The sequence below is a fragment of the Anser anser genome, assembly GCF_964211835.1.
Source record: "Anser anser genome assembly, chromosome: W".
Taxonomy (NCBI): domain Eukaryota; kingdom Metazoa; phylum Chordata; class Aves; order Anseriformes; family Anatidae; genus Anser; species Anser anser.
Window position 1 is genome coordinate 7,868,996 of NC_139731.1, and position 20,256 is coordinate 7,889,251.

The window sequence follows — 20,256 nt, forward strand, 5'->3', positions numbered from 1 at the left end:
ACATCACGAAACGCTTTTTTTTTTCTTTTCTTCTTTTTTACTGTGTGGGTGATGGAGCAGTGGAACAGGTTGCCCAGAGAGGTTGTGGAGTCTCCCTCCTTGGAGATCTTCAAAAGCTGTTTGGACATGGTCCTGGGCAACCTGCTCTAGGTGTCCCTGCTTGAGCAGGAGGCTTGGACCAGATGACCTCCAGAGGGTCCCTTTCAACCTCAACTATTCTGTGATTTTAATAGTGATGCTGCTCATGTTAAGAAAAGTAAATATGTGGTAAACTGTAAAGTTTCAACATGTTTAAGTGACTCTTGTATCTGAATTCCAATTCAGTTTTGGAAGTCCAGTCCAAAATATACTTGCTGTGCAGGGATCAATAATGCTCAAGAAACAACAACAGCAAATGATAGCCTCATCAGGCAGTGGTTCAGAAGAGGTGAATAACATATAAGTTACTTTATTAAAGTCTAAACATCCATGTCTCATTGCCCCATATGTTAGAATGAAATTATGTAAAGCCAAGTTGTTCTCTTGTGTGTGTGTATAAAAAGTCTGTATTTAGTCTATAAAAGTAATGTTCAAATAAGTGACATGCATATAAGGAAACAGAAAAAAAAATCTTTGCATGTTTTCAGGTAAGTTGTGCCAAAATTAGAGTAGTCTAGATTAGTATTTTTAGCTAGATATACTGTGATGTATGGACAAAACTTTCAAGTCACGTAGTACTAAGTTTCATTGTATTTCTGCATTCTAAGTTCAATAAAGACAGCTAAAATACTAAAAGACTTTCTCATCATTGTTTCTATATATAGTTCCTGCAGTTTTCAAAAAAAAAAACAAACAAAAATCCCACAAGTCTATATAGAGTAGAAAACTAGATTTTCGCAACTTCTGTAACAGTCATAAAATAATTATTGTATTTTAAGACCCATACCTTAATTTTAGCAATTTTTAAAACCTAAAGCATAGGCTAAACAGATGTTGACTTTGTGCAGTATGAACATATTTCAAGGACATTAGTGACTGTGAATTAGAATTACATATAAAGCAGATTTTCATATTTCCTTTGTTATTAAAAAAAAAAAAGGTAAGCATTGAATCATAGATCCACAGAACGGTTTGGGTTGGAAGGGACCCTAAAAATTGTCTAGTCCAACCCCCATGCCATGAGCAAGGACACCTTCCACTAGATCACGCTGCCCAGAGCTCCATCCAACCTGACCTTGAGGACTTCCAGGGATGAGGGCATCCACAATTTCTCTGGGCAACCTGTTCCAGTGCCTCACCACCCTCACAGTGAAGAATTTCTTCCTTATATCTAATATATCTTTCAGTTCTCTCTTATATCTCTTTCAGTTTAATACCATTACTACATGTGCCATCACTACATGCCCTTGTAAAGTCTCTCTCCATCTTTCTTATAATCCCCCTTTAATTATTGAAAGGCTGCAATAAGGTCTCCCCAGAGCCTTTTCTTCATGCTGAATAACCACAGCTCCCTCAGCCTGTCTTCATAGGAGAGGTGTTCCAGCTGTCTGATCATTTTTATGGCTCTCCTCTGGACTCACTCTAACAGGTCCACCTCTTTCTTGTTCTGCAGACCCCAGAAATGGATGTAGTACTCCAGGTGAGGTCTCACAAGAGTGGAGTAGAGGGGGAGAATCGCCTCCCTCAACCTGCTAGCCATGCTTCTTTTGATGCAGCCCAGGATAGGATTGACTTTCTGGGCTGCAAGCGCACACTGCTGGCTTACATCCAATTTTTCATCCACCAATACCCCCAAGCCCTTCTTTGCAGGGTTGCTCTCAATCCATTTATAGCCCAAGCTTTGTTCATGTTTGGAATTGCCCTGACCCAGGTGCAGCGCCTTGCGTTTGGCCTCGTTGACCTTCATGAGGGTCATGTGGGCCTGCTTCTCAAGCGTGTCAAGGTCCCTCTGGATGGCATCCCTTCTTTCTCTTGTATCAGCTGCACCACTCAGCTTGGTGTCATCTGCAAACTTGCTGAAGTTGCACTCAGTTCCACTGTAGTTAGTGGGATCGATCATTTGATTCCACTATGGTCACAAGTCTTTACTTATTACTATTTAATGTTGTGTGGTGTTTTTTTTTTTTTTGGTCAAGTCTAGCTGCTCATCATTAAAACTAAACAAAGGAGTTAATCATATAGAGTTAAAATGTTAATTTACAGCTGTTGAGCTGTTGCTAAATACTCTTCCTGAAAATTCTTTTTCATTGTAAAAATGATGTAAACTTATTCCCCATTAGATTGGTTTTAGGATTTTTTAAAGATAATTTTAAAGAAAATTTTAAGGTTTTTTTTTGGTTTAGGAGTAGGAAGAGAAGAAACATACCTAGTTCTGAAAAATTTCTTATTCATGTTTAAAGGTGAGAGAACTCTCAAAGGGCAGGAAATTTTATTGAGGCTTTTGATAGAACTTAAATCTTGATTTATTAACTTCCAGCAGTTTAAACATAGACTATACGTAGGCACAATGATTATTTTTTAAGACTGTTTTTTGTGGTATCTTCTTGAGTTCTAGTATATTCACAGATGGAGAAATACAGAATCAATAGTAATCCCAATCTTACTCAATATCAGTGAGTATACTGGGGGGGGTGAAGAAGATAAGATATGAAAAATATGATTTCAGTTTGAAAGTAGGAGCTGAATTATCTTTTTAATAGTAAAAACACTTCATTCTTTTTGTGATAATGAATCATATATGTTCTTTATTTCATCTGCAGGATTTATCGAGCAGTGAAGATTCTGCAGATGACTCATCTAGTGAAACCAAAAAGAAAAGACATAGAGAGTAAGTTATTTTTCATAAATATCATCATTTTTTGTTATGGCAACATATGCTTGTAATTACCCAGACCACTTCTCTGCACTTGAAATAAATAATCTTGTGCTTCTTGATTTTGAGTGATGTTTTAGAATATTTTAAAATAAATACTCTCAAAGGAACATATATATATCATTATTCATTTCTGAGCAAAAGAGACTGTATTACCTAAAGCGTTGTTAAAGAATATTCACCAGCAATTTTTATTTTTAAAATAGTCATATTTGTGGCATATTTTTGAGCTGAAGCCTTTAAAAATTATTGAAGAAATGCGAAATTGCTTAAGTAGGTTGTCTAAGATAAAATTTGTTGTAATTCCATAGTCCATGCAAAGTTTTTAAACACTTCAGAAACAAAAGTTCCAAAAATTACTACAGGTTTGACAGTAATTAGCTTTATTGACTACCCAAGACACTTTAATTGAAATTGAGATGGTTTTAAGCTGTAAATCAAAAAGTTTATGAAAAAGATTATACCTTCTCATTGCCACAATGAGAGGAGAATAAACTTAATGACCTTGGAAGGGTGGGTGTGTCTGTTAATGAACAGTATATAGAAATTGAATCATTCTCTCTTCTTCTTCAGTTAATGAATCATCTCAATATTCAGGGTTGTCAATATGATGTCTTCAAGAAATGATAGTTGAAAAAATAAAAATAAAAAAAGCTTGCTATGCAAGATGGTACTTCTATAGTGATGAATTGGTTTTTATAGTTCACTGTTACTTAAGAATGTGATTACACCTAAAAACATACTCTGTTATAGGAAATATATATTAAGTTTAGAAACTAGTAACCAAATAATCTCATATATCCAGTGCTTCAATTTTCATTTCCAACTGTTTTGAACAAGTATGTTTGCAGTTTTATGACATGCAGATCAGATTTCTCTATATAACTTAGTACAGGATCAAACCATAGAGTATGGTGTTTTATATATTGTCTATATCATAGAATCATTAAGGTTGGAAAAGACCTCCAAGATCATCTGGTCCCAACCATCCCCTTACCACCAACATCACCCGCTAAACCATGTCTCTAAGCACCACGTCCAACCCTTCCTTAAACACCCCCAGGGATGGTGACTCCACCATCTCCCTGGGCAACCCATTCTAATACCTAACTATTCTTTCTGAGAGGAAATGTCCCCTACTTTCCAACTTGAACCTCCCCTGGCACAACTTGAGGCCATTCCCTCTAGTCCCATTGCTGGTTGTCTGAGAGAAGAGGCCGACCCCCAGCTCCCCACAACCGCCTTTCAGGTAGTTGTAGAGAGCAATAAGGTCTCCCCTGAGCCTCCTCTTCCCCAGACTAAACAACCCCAGTTCCCTCAGCTGCTCCTCTTAGGACTTGTGTTCTAGGACCTTTTGTTTTTGTTTTGAGGTCTCAAAAAGGCAGAGTAGAGAGGGACAATCACCTCCCTCGACCTGCTGGCCACTCCTCTGCTGATGCAGTCCAGGATGCAGTTGGCCTTCTGGGCTGCAAGCGTGCACTGCTGGCTCATGTCAAGATTTTGTCCACCAGAACCCCCAATTCCTTCTCTGTAGGGCTGCTCTCAATGAGTTCTTCTCATTGTCTCATGTCAGCAACCTTTCCCTCATCCACCAGGCGGGTCACTTGGTCATAGAAGGAGATGAGGTTGGTCAGGAAAGTCCTGCCTTTCATGAACCCATGCTGACTGGGCCTGATTCCCCCATTGTCCCGCAGATGCTGTGTGTTTTCATTCAAGATGACCTGCTTCATCACCTTTCCTGGCACCGAGGTCAGGCTGACAGGCCTGTAGTTCCCTGGGTCCTCCTTATGGACCGTTCTTATAGATGGGTGTCACAGTAGTAAGTCTCCAGTCATCTGGGACCTCTCTGGATGACCACGACTCCTGATAGATGATGGAAAGCGGCCCAGCAATCATATCTGCCAGCTCCCTCAGCACCCTCAGGTGGATCCCATCTGGCCCCATGGACTTGTGACAGTCCAGGTGGAGCAGCAGGTCTCTAACTGTTTCCACCTGAGTTGTGGGGGGTTTCTTCTGCTCCCTGTCCCAGACTTCCAGGTCAGGAGGCTGAGTACCCTGGGGATAAGTGGTCAGACTAGTAAAGACAGATGTAAAGAAGCTCAGCCTTTTCCTTATCCTTTGTAGTCATGTTTTCCCCTGCATCCAGTAAAGGATGGAGATTCTCCAAATAAATACAGATTGTGTAGCTGCATGAGGTTGGGGGGGTTGTTTGGTTTGGTTCTTGTATTTTTGTTTTGCTTTGGAGGGATGTTGTTTGCATGTTTCTTAATTTACTGCTTACGGAAAAAATATTTCAAGGAGATGGATGATTTTATAGCATTTCCAAGATACACATATGTATTGACCACAATAAAAATGTAATTTCTAGAACCAGTGCATATTCAAGTGAAAGAAGGGTTGAAGTACTGAATCTTAGGCTTTGTGATTGTAAATTTAATGAAGAGGCCTTTGAGTAATATTCTAGTTCTTGAAGGACTTCAGTACTGTTTGAGCATCTGTGGTGGTTTTACCCTGCTGGACAGCTGAACTCCCCCACAACCGTTTTCTCACTCCTCCCTCTCAAAGGGAAAGGAGGAGAAAGTATGATGGAAATGGCTCAAGGGTTGAGATAAGGACAGGGAGATTGCTCGCCAATTACCGTCACGGGCAAAACAGACTCAGCATAGGGAGATTAATATAATTTATTGCCTATCACTAGCAGACTAGAACACTGAGAAACTAAAAGCAAAATGAAAACACCTTTCCCCCTCCCCATCCACCTTGTTCTATGTCCTCCCCCTGAGCTGCACAGGGGAACAGGGAATGGGGGTTGCAGTCAGTCCATAATGCTTCATCTCTGCCTCACTTTCACAGTCACTCTCTTCCTGTGTCTCCAATGTGGGGTCCCTCCCATGGGATGCCATCCTTCCCGAACTGATCCTGCATGGGCTTCCCAGAGGCAGCAGCTCTTCAAGAACTGCTCCAGTATGGGTCTATACCATGGGGTCCATCTCTCAGGAGCAAACTGCTCCAACCTGGGTCCCCCATGGGCGGTAGCTCTGGCCTGGAGTCTGCTCCTGCATAGGCTTTCCATGGGCTGCAGCCTCCTCCAGGCCAGATACACCTGCTCCACTGTGGGCTCCTCCACAGGCTGCAGAGTGGAAATCTGCTCCACCATTGTACACCATGGGCTGCAGAGGGACAGCCTGCTCCACCATGGTCCTTACCACAGGCCGCAGGGGAACCTCTGCTCTGGTGCCTGGAGCACCTCCTCCCCCTCCTTCTTCACTGACCTTGGTGTCTGCAGGGTTGTTTCTTACTCCTCTCTCCCAGCTGCTGTTGCACAGCAGTTTTTTTTTTGTTGTTTGTTTGTTTTTCCCTTTTTAAAATTATGCTCTCACAGAAGCACAACCAGTGTTGCTCATTGGCTCAGCTCTGGCCAGCAGCAGGTCCCTTTTTCTGGTGGCTGAAATTGTCTCTTACCTAACATGGGGCAGCTTCTGGATTCTTCTCACAGAGGCCACCCCTGCAGCCCCCCTGCTACCAAACCCTTGCCATGTAAACCCCATACAGCATCTTGGTCAAAGACCCCTAAACCTGATAATAGATGGTAGTATAAAGATTTAGCAACCTTTCAAGAATGCATGCCAGACTCTCCCTTCCCCAAGCTATTAATATTAAATATGCTTTTGTAAACTTGGAGTCATAGAATAGCCCGAGTTGGAAGGGACCCACAAGGATCATCGAGTCCAACTCCTGGCTCCACACAAGACTATCCAGAAATCAAACCACACATCTGACAGTGTTGTCCAAATGCTTCTTGAACTCTAGCAGGCTTGGTGCCATGACTACTTCCCTGGGGCACCCATTCCAGTGCCCAGCCACCCTCTCAGTGAAGAACCATTTCCTAATATCCAACCTGAACCTCCCCGATGCAGCTTTATGCTCCCTTGCATAGGTACGCTCCCTTGCGTCTTATCAGTGTTCACCAGAGAGAAGAGATCAGTGCCTCCCTCTGCTCTGCCTTGTGAGGAGGCTGTAGACTGTGATGAGGTCACCCTTCAGTCTCCTCTTCTCTAGGCTGAACAAACCAAGTGACCTCAGCTGCTCCTCATACGTCCTGTCCTCTAGACCCTTTACCATCTTTGTAGCCCTCCTTTGGATGCTCTCTAATAGTTTCATATCTTTCTTTTATTGTGCTGCCCAAAACTGCACATGGTACTCAAGGTGAGGCCGTATCAGTACAGAGTAGAATGGGACAATCACTTCCTCCAAATGGCTAGCTCTGCCGTGCTTGATGCACCCCGGGATATGATTGGCCCTTTTGGCTGCCAGAGCACACTGCTGACTCATATTCAACTTGCTATCAACCAGAACCTCTGGATCTCTTTCTGCAGGGCTGCTCTCCCGCCTTTCATCCCGCAATCTGTGCATATATCAAGGGTTGCCCTGTCCCAGGTGCAGAATTCAGCACTTGCTCTTGTTGAATTTCATACGAAATTTCTCAGCCCTCTAATTTGTCAAGATCTCTATACAAGGCCTCTCTACCCTCAAGGGAGTCAACAGCCCCTCCCGATTTAGTATCATCCGCAAACTTATTTAGTATACATTTGAGTCCTGCGTCCAGGTCATTTATAAAAACATTGAAGAGAACTGGCCCTAAAATGGAGTCCTGCGGAACCCCACTAGTGACTGGCCACCAGCCTGATGTAATCCCATTTACTATAAACCTTTGAGCCTGACCCGTCAGCCAATTGTTCACCCATCGTATTACGTATTTATCTAGCTGTATGTTGGACATTTTGTCCAGAAGGATACTGTGAGACACAGTATTGAAAGTTTTGCTGAAATCCAAAAAGATTACATCTACTGGCTTCCTTTGGTCAACTAGATGGGTAACCTTGTCATAAAAGGAAATTAAGTTAGTTAAGCAGGACTTCTCCCTCATAAACCTGTGTTGGCTATGACCAACGACTGCATTGTCTTTTAGGTGTTTCAGGAATCTGAGGTAAGATACTGTTGATCAGTGGGTGCTTCTTTCTTGTTGCAAATGGATCATCTCAGCTAAGCAGCAGCACAGAGATACTGCCACTGGAAGTCACAAGTGGCTTACTCATATCTTGTATGGGTGTGAAGTACTGATCTGGGAGCTCAGTGAAGGCTTTTGGGAGCCAGTGCCTTTCAGATTGCCTTGGTTCAAGTCTTTCTGTGTGTTTCTCATATCTGATTCTGCATTATTTTTGGTTCCTGTGCCAAAGTTGCTGATTTCTCACATGAGGCACAATAAACATAATTATCAGAGAATTTTGGACTCTACAAAATATAATTTTAAGGGGGTTTATGATTTGAGCATAGGTAAGTTCCAGTAAACATGTATCTTTTCAGCTAAAGTCTTAAGTGCTTTTTTTATGTCAAGTTAATTCATTTCTTAAAGCTGTAATTTATACAGAAATCCAGATTTTTTTTTAATTTACATCTTGATAATAGAAAACAATTCAATTCCCTTTGAAGACTTTATGCATTTTTACCCATCTGTTATCCATTCATGATAATTTTCTGTTCTTTCTGCTGAAATAATGATTGTAACATTTTTATTTCTATGGAGAATGTTGAAATTAAAGCAGCAAACCCGTGGTGAATACCTGATTATAAAAGAAAACAAAACTAATGTGAGTTACTGTTTTGTCTTTCAATATGTACAGTGAAGACTGGCAAATGTCTGGGTCAGGGTCAGTATCGGGAACTGGTTCTGATTCTGAATCAGAGGAAGACAGAGAGAAAAGCAGTTGTGAAGAGAGTGAATCTGACTATGAGCCAAAAAACAAGGTCAAAAGCCGGAAACCTCCAAGGAGGTAAGAAGTCTCACAGTTTGGATACTCTAGTACTATTTCAAATTAGAAATTGAGTATTGTACAGGCAAATGAAAACATTAATACATTTTACAGAAACTGAAGACTAAGCTAGAAAAGATGTTATCATACCAGTGTTTTGTGTTGAATGCCTCTGTACTGTATCTGAAAGTGGTGTAACTGAGCAGTCATAAAATATATGTATTTAGAAACAAATACAGAAGGCTTGTGGTTGTACATGTTGAAACCCCGCTGTTCTATTTTATTGTTTTCAAGAATTAAGCCAAAAAGTGGCAAAAAGATTGCAGGACAGAAAAAGAGGCAGCTTGATTCATCAGATGATGATGATGACGATTATGACAAGAGAGGATCTCGTCGCCAGGCAACAGTCAATGTTAGTTACAAAGAAGCTGAAGAAGCTAAGACAGATTCTGATGACTTGCTGGAAGTTTGTGGAGAAGATGTCCCGCAGCCTGAAGAAGATGAATTTGAAACTATAGAGAAGTTTATGGATAGTCGAATTGGCCGAAAAGGAGGTATTTTTTTTAATCAGTGTTCTTAAGATCACAGAATCACAGAATGTTAGGGATTGGAAGGGACCTTGAAAGATCATCTAGTCCAATCCCCCTGCCAGAGCAGGAACACCTAAATCATGTCACACAGGAACGCGTCCAGGCAGGTTTTGAATGTCTCCAGAGAAGGAGACTCCACAACCCCCCTGGGCAGCCTGTTTCAGTGTTCTGTCACCCTCACCGTAAAAAAGTTTTGTCTCATATTTAAGCGGAACCTCCTATGTTCCAGCTTGCACCCATTGCCCCTTGTCCTATCATTAGATGTCACCGAGAAGAGCCTGGCTCCATCCTCCTGACACTCACCCTTTACATATTTATAAACGTTAATAAGGTCACCCCTCAGTCTCCTCTTCTCCAAGCTAAAGAGACCCATCTCCCTCAGCCTTTCCTCATAAGGGAGATGCTCCACTCCCTTAATCATCCTTGTGGCTCTGAGATGGACTCTCTCAAGCAGTTCCCTGTCCTTCTTGAACTGAGGGGCCCAGAACTGGACACAGTATTCCAGATGCGGTCTCACCAGGGCAGAGTAGAAGGGGGGGAGAACCTCTCTTGACCTACTAACCACACCCCTCCTGATACACCCCAGGATGCCATTGGCCTTCTTGGCCACAAGGGCACAGTGCTGGCTCATGGTCATCCGGCTGTCCATCACGACCCCCAGGTCCCTTTCTCCTTCACTGCTCTCCAGCAGGGCAGTCCCCAACTTATACCGGTGTCTAGGGTTGTTCTTGCCCAGATGCAGGACTCTACACTTGCCCTTGTTATATTTCATTAAATTTTTCCCCGCCCAATTCTCCAGCCTGTCTAGGTCCCACTGGCTAGCAGCACAGCCTTCCGGCATGTCAGCCACTCTTCCCAGTTTAGTGTCATCAGCAAACTTGCTGACAGCACTCTATTCCCTCATCCAAGTCATTGATGAATATATTGAACAATGCTGGTCCCAGTACCGACCCTTGAGGGACTCCACTAGATACAGGCCTCCAACTCGACTCCGTCCCATTGACCACAACCCTCTGGCTTCTTCCCTTCAGCCAGTTCACAGTCCACCTCACTACCCGATCGTCCAGACCACACTTCCTCAGTTTAGCTGCGAGGATGCTGTGGGAGGCAGTGTCAAAGGCTTTACTGAAATCAAGATAGACCACGTGCACTGCCTTTCCATCATCTGTCCACCTGGTTATATCCTCATAAAAGGCTATCAGGTTGGTCAAGCACGACTTCCCCTTGGTGAAGCCATGTTGACTGCCCCTAATGACCCTTTTATCCTTAATACGACTAGAGACAATGCCAAGGATTAGTTGTTCCATCACCTTACCAGGGATGGAGGTTAGGCTGACCGGTCTATAGTTACCCGGGTCCTCCTTCTTGCCCTTTTTGAAGACCGGAGTGACATTTGCTTTCCTACAGTCCTCAGGCACCTCTCCCATTCCCCACGACTTACCAAAGATGATGGAGAGTGGCCTAGCAATGACTTCTGCCAGCTCCCTCAGCACCTGCGGGTACATCCCATCAGGACCCATGGACTTATGGATGTCCAGCTTGCTTGATCGGTCCTTAACCCAGCCCTCATCAACCAAGGCAAATTCCTCCTTTATTCCGACTTCCTGTGGGGTCTCAGGTGTATGGGGTTCCTCAGGACAGCCTCCGGCATTATAGACAGAGGCAAAGAAGGCATTCGGTAACTCCGCTTTCTCTTTATCTTCTGTCACCAGGGCACCCACCTCATTCATCAGTGGGCCTACATTGCCTCTAGTGTTAGTTTTATCCACAGTGTATTTGAAGAAGCCCTTTCTGTTGTCCTTCACCCCTCTTGCAAGGTTTAATTCTAGGGAGGCCTTAGCTTTCCTAGTTGCCTCCCTACATCTTCTGACAACAGCCAAGACAAGATCCAGCAGCGCTCCTCTCCTAGTTGGCACATCCACCATTTGCATCAGGAAGTTATTATCAATATACTGAAGGAACCTCCTGGACTGCGGATGGCTGGCTGAGTAGGCCTTCCAGAAAATGTCAGGGTAGTTGAAATCCCCCACAATAACCAGGGCCTGTGTTCTCGAGGCTGCTATCAGCTGCCTGTAGAAGGCCTCGTCAACTTCCTCATTGTGATCTGGTGGCTTGTAATAGACACCCACAACAGTATCCCCCATGCCAGCCTACCCCTTAATTCTCACCCACAGACTCTCAATTCGCTCCTCATCCGCCCCTGAACAGTACTCAATACAATGTAGTTGCTCTCTCATGTAAAGGGCAACTCCGCCACCTCGCCTTGCTGGCCTGTCTTTCCTGAGCAGGACATACCCATCCATGACCACATTCCAGTCATGTGAGCTGTCCCACCATGTCTCTGTAATTGCCATGAGATCAGAGATCATAGTCTCCTGACTGAACATGGATTTCTAATTCCTCCTACTTATTCCCCATGCTGCGTGCATTGGTGTACAGGCACTTCAGGGAGCGAGCTGAGCACGCCAATTTCACCCTAGGGGGGTGGGAGGCCTCCCAGTCTTCCTCACTGTTAGAGTGCTGCCCCACCTTTGCAAGCCCAGCTACAACCCCATCCCCCTTCAGATCTAGTTTAAAGCTTTCCAAATGAGCCCTGCTAATTCCTGTCCCAGAACCCTTTTGCCCGTGAGATAAACCTTTCCCACGTATTACTGTCAGGCCTGGTGTCTTATAAAACCAGCCATTATCAAAGAACCCAAAGCCCTGCCTGTAGCACCAGTCATATAGCCAATCATTTATGGACCAAATCCTTCTATTCCGTCTCACGTCATCACCCCAGAACAGAAGGAGGGAAGAGAAAATGACTTGCGCCCCAGACTCTTTCACCAACTGTCCCAAGGCCTTGAAATCTTTCTTCATTCCCCTCAGACTACAGGATGCAGCTTCCTCCCCACCTATCTGAAAAATCAGTAGTGGGTAGTAGTCTGTGGAGTGCAGCAGGTTGGGGAGTATCCTGGTGATATCCCTGATCCAGGCTCCAGGAAGATGGTGGAGTACATTGTGCAATGTAAATGTCAGTTGTTCTCAGCTGTAGGTCACCTGCGATGTTTGTAAACAATAAGTTTAAAAATACCAGGGAGTCATCTTGTTTTTCATACTCATATGTGTATGTTTCTTTTGTAAGCTTTATAAAATAAAACATAGAAGAACTTACATAACTAATGCAAAAAGAAAAAAAATATGTGGAAAATAGCTCTATATTACACAACTGCATACCATGCTGTTAAACTACTATTTGTACAGTTTATTGATTACATGATAGGTATAAACTGTTTATACTGAGGCAGAGAAAGTAGACTGGATAGGGCATCTAACCAGTAGGCTGAACCCTAAAGGATGGTATTGGGAAGGCTGAAGCACTGAGATGGTGATTTCAGGTATTTCTGTATAATTAGTCTCAATACAATACAATGGATGGTGGAATGGCTACAAAGTGCATCTACGATTTCAGTAATGTGCTTGGATATGAATTTCTAAAATTTTATGAATTATGATAGGGGTCTCATTTTCAGTAGCTGATAGGATGCAGTATCCTACTTAAGTGTTTTTTAGTCTGAAAATTAGGGTTCAAATCATAGAAAATTTGGCCGCCCTCACACTTCAAAACTGCCTTTCTTCATGGGATGTACCTAATTTCTAGAGTTTCCGATATGCCACAGAGCTTGCACTCTCTTCCCTCTCACCTTCCTTCTCCCATACTGTCCTAAATGCCACTGTATCTTTACTCCAGCCCCTTACTCAAATGCAAAGTATCACTGCTGTGTTAAAAGCCTTTTGGACAAGGCTTCTTATATTCTGTATGCTTAGATGTTGTTACTGTTTGTGCTGTTCTTTGTTATTGTCACTCTCTGTTGCTAGATCTAGACCCTGCATCTGGTTGGGTCCACTTCCTTTCTTGGCTCTTCTCACAGAAATGAGCTTGTTTACAGATGAAGCATACTAGCAGCAGTAATACAGACTGAATGTAATTAAAATTTACTCCACATAAAATTCCAAATGTAGGGGGGAAAATGTAAAAAGAGGTTAGGAAGACATAACACAAGATCAGTACATCCCAATGAGCAAGAAATCAGACAAAAATGTTGGGAGGCCAGAATGAAAGATCGAGGAGCTCCTGGCCAAACTAAAACATAAAAAGGAAGCATACAGAAAGTGGAAGCAAGGATGGGTAACCTGGGAAGAATGCAGAAACATTGTCTGAGCATCCAGGGATGAGGTTAGGAACGCCAAAGCCCAGATGGAATTGAATCGGGCCATAGATGTCAAGGACAATAAGAAGGGCTTCTGTAAGTACATTAGTGACAAAAGGAAGGCTAGGGAAAATGTGTGCCCATTGCTGAACAAGATGGGGAACCTGGTTACACGGGACAGGGAAAAGGCCGAGGTACTGAATGCCTTCTTTGCCTCGGTCTTTACCATCAAGACTGGCCCTCAGGAATCCCAGGTCCCAGAGACCTGGGGGAAAGGCTGGAGGAAGGAAGATGGACCCATGGTGGGAGATGATCAGGTCAAGGAATACTTAAGCAAACTGGACATTCATAATTCATGGGCCCTGATGGGATGTACCCACAAGTACTGAGGGAGCTGGCAGATGTCCTCGCAAGGCCACTCTTGATAATCTTTGCTTGATCACGGTGACTGGGAGAAGTGCCTGAAGACTAGAGGAAAGCAAATGTCACTCTTATCTTCAAAAAGGGCAAGAAGGAGGACCCTGGGAACTACAGGCCAGTCAGCCCCACCTCGATGCCTGGGAAGGTAATGGAGCAGCTAATCCTGGAAACCATTTCCAGGTACATGAAGGACAAGAAAACCATCGGGAGGAGCCAGCATGGATTCACCAAGGGGAAGTCATGCTTGACCAACCTGATAAGCTTCTATAATGATATGACCAGCCTGATGGATGAGGGGAGAGCAGTGGATATAGTCTACCTGGACTTCAGTAAGGCCTTTGACACTGTCTCCCATAAGATCCCCATAGACAAGCTGTTAAAGTGGCCGTTGCTGGATGGGCAAACAGCGAGGTGGTTTGAAAACTGTCTGAATGGCTGGGCCCAGAGGGTGGTGGTCAGCGGCACAAAGTCTAGTTGGAGGCCAGTAGTAACTAGGGGCATACTGCAGGGGTCAGTACTGGACTCAGTCCTGTTCAACGTTTTCATTAATGATCTGGATGATGGGGCAGAGCGTACCCTCAGCAAGTTTGCAGATGACACAAAACAGAGGGGCGTGGCGGATACACCAGAGGGTCTTGCTGCCATCCAGAAGGACCTGGACAGACTGGAGAAATGGGCAGAGAGGAACCTCATGCAGTTCAACAAGGGGAAGTACAAAGTCCTGTACCTGGAAAGGAACAACCCCAGGCACCGGTACATGCTGGGGGCCACCCAGCTGTAAAGCAACCTTGCAGAAAAGTCTATGGGGGTCCTGGGGGTCACCAAGTCGAGCATGAGCCAGCAATGTGTCCTTGCAGCAAAGAAGGCTAATGATATCCTGGGCTGCGTTAGGCAAGGTATTGCCAGCAGGTGGAGGGAGGTGATCCATCCCCTCTACTCAGCATTGGTGAGGCCACACCTGGAGTTCTGTGCCCAGCTCTGGGCTCCCCAGTACAAGAGAGACCTGGATCTACTGGAGAGAGTCCAACAAAGGGGCCACAAAAATGATTAAGGGACTGGAACATCTCTCCTATGAGGAGAGGCTGAGAGAGCTGGGACTGTTTAGCCTGGAGAAGAGAAGGCCCAGGGGTATCTCATCAATGTCTATAAATACCTGAAGGGAGGATGCAAAGAGGATGGATCCAGGCTCTTTTCAGTGGTGCCCAGTGACAGGACAAGAGGCAATGGGCACAAATGGAAACACAGGAGGATCCGTCTCAACATCAGGAAACACTTTTTTCTTTTTCTTTTTACTGTGTGGGTGATGGAGCAGTGGAACAGGTTGCCCAGAGAGGTTGTGGAGTCTCCCTCCTTGGAGATCTTCAAAAGCTGTTTGGACATGGTCCTGGGCAACCTGCTCTAGGTGTCCCTGCTTGAGCAGGGGGCTTGGACCAGATGACCTCCAGAGGGCCCCTTCCAACCTCAGCCATTCTGCAATTCAGTTAATTGTTTTTATAGCTTCCATAGTAATAATTGAATAGTAGGTTTTTCAGGTTGCAAGGCTGATCAAGCCGAATGTTAAATATCTATTATATGCTCAGAGATGAGAAGAATATAGTAAAGATGGCATCAAGCAGTCCTTGTGGAGCGTTCCCTGGGGTTCACTAGAAAAACTAGGGGCAACAAGAAAATTCTAATAAGAAAAGATGAGGTACTGTAGGTTCGATGCAGAGTTTTTTGGTTTCTGTTTTGATTCTTTGGAATATTTTTGCATGTATTAACTTAGTTTCATCATAATATTCAAATAAGAGGAGTGACATAAGTATTGTAGGTGAAATTAATCAAGGTACATGCTTAGGTAGAAACATCAGATTGTTTTCTGCAGTAAATTTTTTACTGTTTAATTTATGGCAGTGCATTCTTAATCAAGCCTAATGGTGTGGTGTCTTATTCAGCCACTGGTGCTGCAACCACTATCTATGCAGTCGAGGCAGATGGTGACCCAAATATTGGTTTTGAAAAGTCAAAGGAGCCAGGAGAAGTTCAGTATCTTATTAAATGGAAAGGTTGGTCACACATCCATAATACTTGGGAAACTGAGGAAACCCTGAAGCAACAAAATGTTAAAGGAATGAAGAAACTGGACAACTATAAGAAAAAGTATCAGGAAACAAAACGATGGTAAGTGTTTTTATAACTACTTCCATGTTGCATGTTTTGTAACAGTATAGATGTTTTATTGTGTTTATGTATGTTCCGTTGCCTCTTTACGAAGGCATATCAACTGCCTTTACAACAGGAAGACAAAATATAAGTTGAAGCTTCCCTAATACTTATGATCCTGTAACATTCTGAGCATTCCAAATCTGGTTGAGAAAGTGAGTATACTCACACCTTTTGTAAAATCAGGCCTCTTAAGGAAGCAGCTTTTGCACCTAGACTTTAATGCATGTTATAAATGAAGTTTTAACAAGGTGAGTGGTGAGTTTTCTGGTTTTGTTTTAAATCTTACCTTTTACTAGTTTTGTCATTGATTGTACTTTGATCAGAGTTCTTCAGGAATTCCTGCAGAGATTATTAAAAATAAAAAGTAAAGAAAAAAAGAACTGAAATTCCTAAAGCACTCAAAACTTTACAGCATTTACTTTTTTGGCTCAAACTTCCTTTAAAGCCTCAGAACCAAGAACTGAAGAAATCCTTATGTTTTAGTGCTACCTTTTTGTGTTCAATTTTATTAGTGAGTTTAATATAATCTGTGAATGCTGGTGGGATTTTTAGCATCTCATACTCATAAGATGGATTCTTATTACCGTGAACCATCATTAGTGCTGTTTCACGAAAATACCACGTGAAGTATACTACTCGCTGTTGAGAATAGACATTGTAAATTATCTGCATAACTAGTACAAGCTGTAGCTGATAGAAATGTCTCTTAATTTAGCTTTCTCAGGCCAGATGCAACACTTCTATAGCAGGAATTTCATTGAGTTGTAGTTCCTTCAAAGAAGCTCTCTAAGCAGCATTCCCATGATGTTTACATTCAGAGCTTTAGAATTGCCGCATTTTCTTAGTTTTATAACTACATAATGTAATAAATGCTGTAAATAAATTTCCATTTCAGGCTGAAAAATGCTTCTCCAGAAGATGTGGAATATTATAACTGCCAGCAGGAACTTACAGATGATCTACATAAACAATATCAAGTAGTGGAAAGGATAATTGGTACGTGACAAACTTGCAGACGGAAAGCGGTGTTGAGAATATTCTGTGTTCGTTGCTTTCACGTTGCCTTTATAGTTAAGAAATTTAGGTTATAAATATCCCTAACAACTTAAGGCAAAACAAAATCTGATAAAGAGAAAACTCATTGTACTGTCTTTGCTGTGAAACTAGTTCATGTTGTCTTATCACTTAAAACGAGTGCTTTCTTAAAATACAAAAGGAAAATATTGATCTGGTATCTCTGATACATTTCTGCAGCTCATTCAAATCAGAAATCAGCAGCTGGTTATCCAGATTACTATTGCAAATGGCAGGGTCTGCCTTACTCAGAATGTAGCTGGGAAGACGGTGCTCTCATTGCCAAAAAATTTCAGGCATGTATTGATGAGTATTTTAGCAGAAATCAGTCCAAGACCACTCCATTTAAGGACTGCAAGGTGAGTGTGTAATTGCAATGGATTTATACAGTTGTGATAATTTTAAAAAAGAAAAAAAAAAGTTGAAGTATTTTATGCATCCTGAGATTAGATGCTAATTATAAAATATTTTTGAAGGTTGTTCAGAATAGTAATGATAGCTATATTTATATATGAAGTAAGTATCATTATTGAGAATAGTTTTTTGTAGATATTGTTCCCTGCTTCTTTTATTACCGTTCAAAGATGGAATTTGGTATTCTTAGTTTTTTTAAAAGTATCCTCTGTGAAAGAGTTAATGTCACTTCTGTTGTGGAATTTAGTTCAGCCATCAAGCTCCTTTCAACTTGCAAGTGAGTTGATGTTGTATGGCCTAGTTGTCTGTGATGAATAAACGGTAGAATTGGTAACTCAACAAATTTCTACTGCTAATTTGTTTCTATAGGAAAACATTTTGGTAACTTCAGTCAGTAGCAGGACTGATGCTCAGTTTGCTTTTGACAGATTCTTAAACAGAGGCCAAGGTTTGTTGCACTAAAGAAGCAGCCATCTTATATTGGAGGACATGAGAGTTTAGAGTTAAGAGATTATCAGTTAAATGGACTGAATTGGCTTGCTCACTCATGGTGCAAGTAAGTATAGTCTCAAATGAGTTTTGCTGTTTTTAAATTGTAAGCATTTATAAAACTTTTTTTTTTTTTTAGAGGGAATAGTTGTATTCTTGCAGATGAAATGGGTCTGGGAAAAACAATACAAACAATTTCTTTTCTGAACTACCTGTTCCATGAACATCAACTGTATGGGCCTTTTTTGCTGGTCGTGCCACTTTCTACCTTGACATCTTGGCAAAGAGAGATTCAAACTTGGGCTCCTCAGATGAATGCTGTGGTTTACTTAGGAGATATAACTAGCAGAAATATGGTGAGTATTTCTTTGTATCATTGAAAAAGCTTAGTGGTAAAAAGCAAGACTCATTTCATGTTCCTGTCTTATGCTAATCTCCAATATTTTGATTAATAATGAGCAAATACTTATTTGAAATATTTTATGTGTTTAAAATGCAAATTAAAAGCTTAAATTTTGTTCTGATATAAATGTATGTGAAAGATTCCCTTCCTGCTTAATAATAAAAACGATTAAAAATGCAACCTTGCATTTGAAAATAAATTGTCTTTTGTCATGCAATTATTTAGGTCCATAAAATAAAAATAAATATTTAAGTATACCAGCCACAATTTTAATTCCTTCTCTGAAATGAGGAATGTAAGTAACTTTTAAATTAAAAAAAAAAAAAAAGTTTTGTGGAAATTTTGTCATTTTTTCAGAAGTTTAAATTAATAGCTTGAGTACTGTGTTCCTGTTTTGTGATCAGATTATTGTATGTCACTTAACATTTATATTGCTGTAGTTCTTAAAGTCATACTGACCAATAAGACTGTTTTTCTTCTAGCTTACAATTCACTTGATTCTTTTTGTAGATAAGAACTCATGAATGGATGCATCCACAGACCAAACGATTAAAATTTAATATACTTCTAACAACTTATGAAATTTTGCTGAAGGATAAGGTAATCACACTTATTTCTTCAGGGTGATTAAATGAGTTTTACATTTGACAAATGTTTTTGAGTTGCACATATTTTGGTTCTGGATGTGGAGTATGACAACTTTGCTTTTAGAAGTATGACAGTGAAGTGTTCTTTTTTTTTTTTTAAACACATTTAGATTTTCTGTATGTGTGGTGTGGCTTTCTTCCCCCCCCCCCCCCCCCTTTTTTTTTCTCCATATCAGTTTGCTTGGGCTTCTCATTACTGTAGTAATTTCTTCACTTCTCAAAATGCTCTACTTCTTTGTAGACTATCATCCAGGAACTGAAAAAAAAAACAAACCAACCCATAGCCCCAAACACCTGTGATTCACAACTCTGAAATCCATGTTTTCTTTGTGTGTGCAGTAGTATGTATATTCTTACTATTTCTATGATGGTAGCCCGTAGAGTTATTGTTAATCCTAATGGCATATGAAAATTTTAACTGAAAGCCAAATGAGTGGAACTTCTTTACTTCATTTGTTTGTACATACTGGAAAGAAGAGAGTATATTCTGATTTTTTTTATTTTATTTGAAAATTTATAGATCAACTTTATTTAGCCTTTTTCTTTCCTTTTAAACTTGGGATGCTTCCATAACCTTTTGTTGAATCCTGCAAACATAAAAACTATAACTGATGCTAAAAATGCATAGGTGTCCATATGGTATTAAAATAAAAAAGTGATGGGATTTATAACCTCATGCAAAATGTCAGAAATTCCATAATATATTAACTCGTTTAATGTCTTCTTCCTCCACCCCAATTTCTTTAAGTCATTCCTTGGTGGTCTGAATTGGGTGTTTATAGGGGTTGACGAAGCTCATCGTTTAAAAAATGATGATTCCCTTCTGTACAAGACTTTAATAGACTTCAAGTCTAATCATCGTCTTCTTATTACTGGAACCCCTCTGCAAAACTCCCTCAAAGAGCTTTGGTCTTTGCTGCACTTCATCATGCCAGAAAAGTAAGGAAGAGTTTTACATGATTCTTTTTATTTATTTATCAAGTGTCTTATGGTGGAATATTTTAGTGATTGGAGAATCAACAGAGGTAGAGAATTGCATTGTGAAACAGTTTAAATATCTTATATAAAATAGATGTACATACTTTTTCATACTATTTCTGATAAATCGTTCTGGTAGCAGTTGCTGCTTTTTCTGTTTTAGCAGTCCACAAAAAGGGTGGATT

At 41.4% G+C, this 20,256-nt stretch overlaps 1 protein-coding gene across 10 annotated transcripts in view; it reads left to right on the plus strand.

Moving 5' to 3' along the window:
• LOC310888727 (chromodomain-helicase-DNA-binding protein 1-like) overlaps positions 1-20,256 on the plus strand; it is a 76,000-nt gene that overhangs the window by 24,314 nt on the left and 31,430 nt on the right. For all 10 annotated transcript variants that reach the window (XM_083815701.1, XM_083815706.1, XM_083815702.1 and 7 more), the window contains 10 exons: positions 2,739-2,806; positions 8,533-8,682; positions 8,956-9,215; positions 15,796-16,021; positions 16,962-17,062; positions 17,321-17,499; positions 17,983-18,110; positions 18,183-18,399; positions 18,957-19,046; positions 19,842-20,032. In XM_083815701.1, coding sequence (XP_083671827.1) covers positions 2,739-2,806; positions 8,533-8,682; positions 8,956-9,215; positions 15,796-16,021; positions 16,962-17,062; positions 17,321-17,499; positions 17,983-18,110; positions 18,183-18,399; positions 18,957-19,046; positions 19,842-20,032 — 1,610 coding nt within the window. The remainder of the gene's footprint in view (positions 1-2,738; positions 2,807-8,532; positions 8,683-8,955; positions 9,216-15,795; positions 16,022-16,961; positions 17,063-17,320; positions 17,500-17,982; positions 18,111-18,182; positions 18,400-18,956; positions 19,047-19,841; positions 20,033-20,256) is intronic.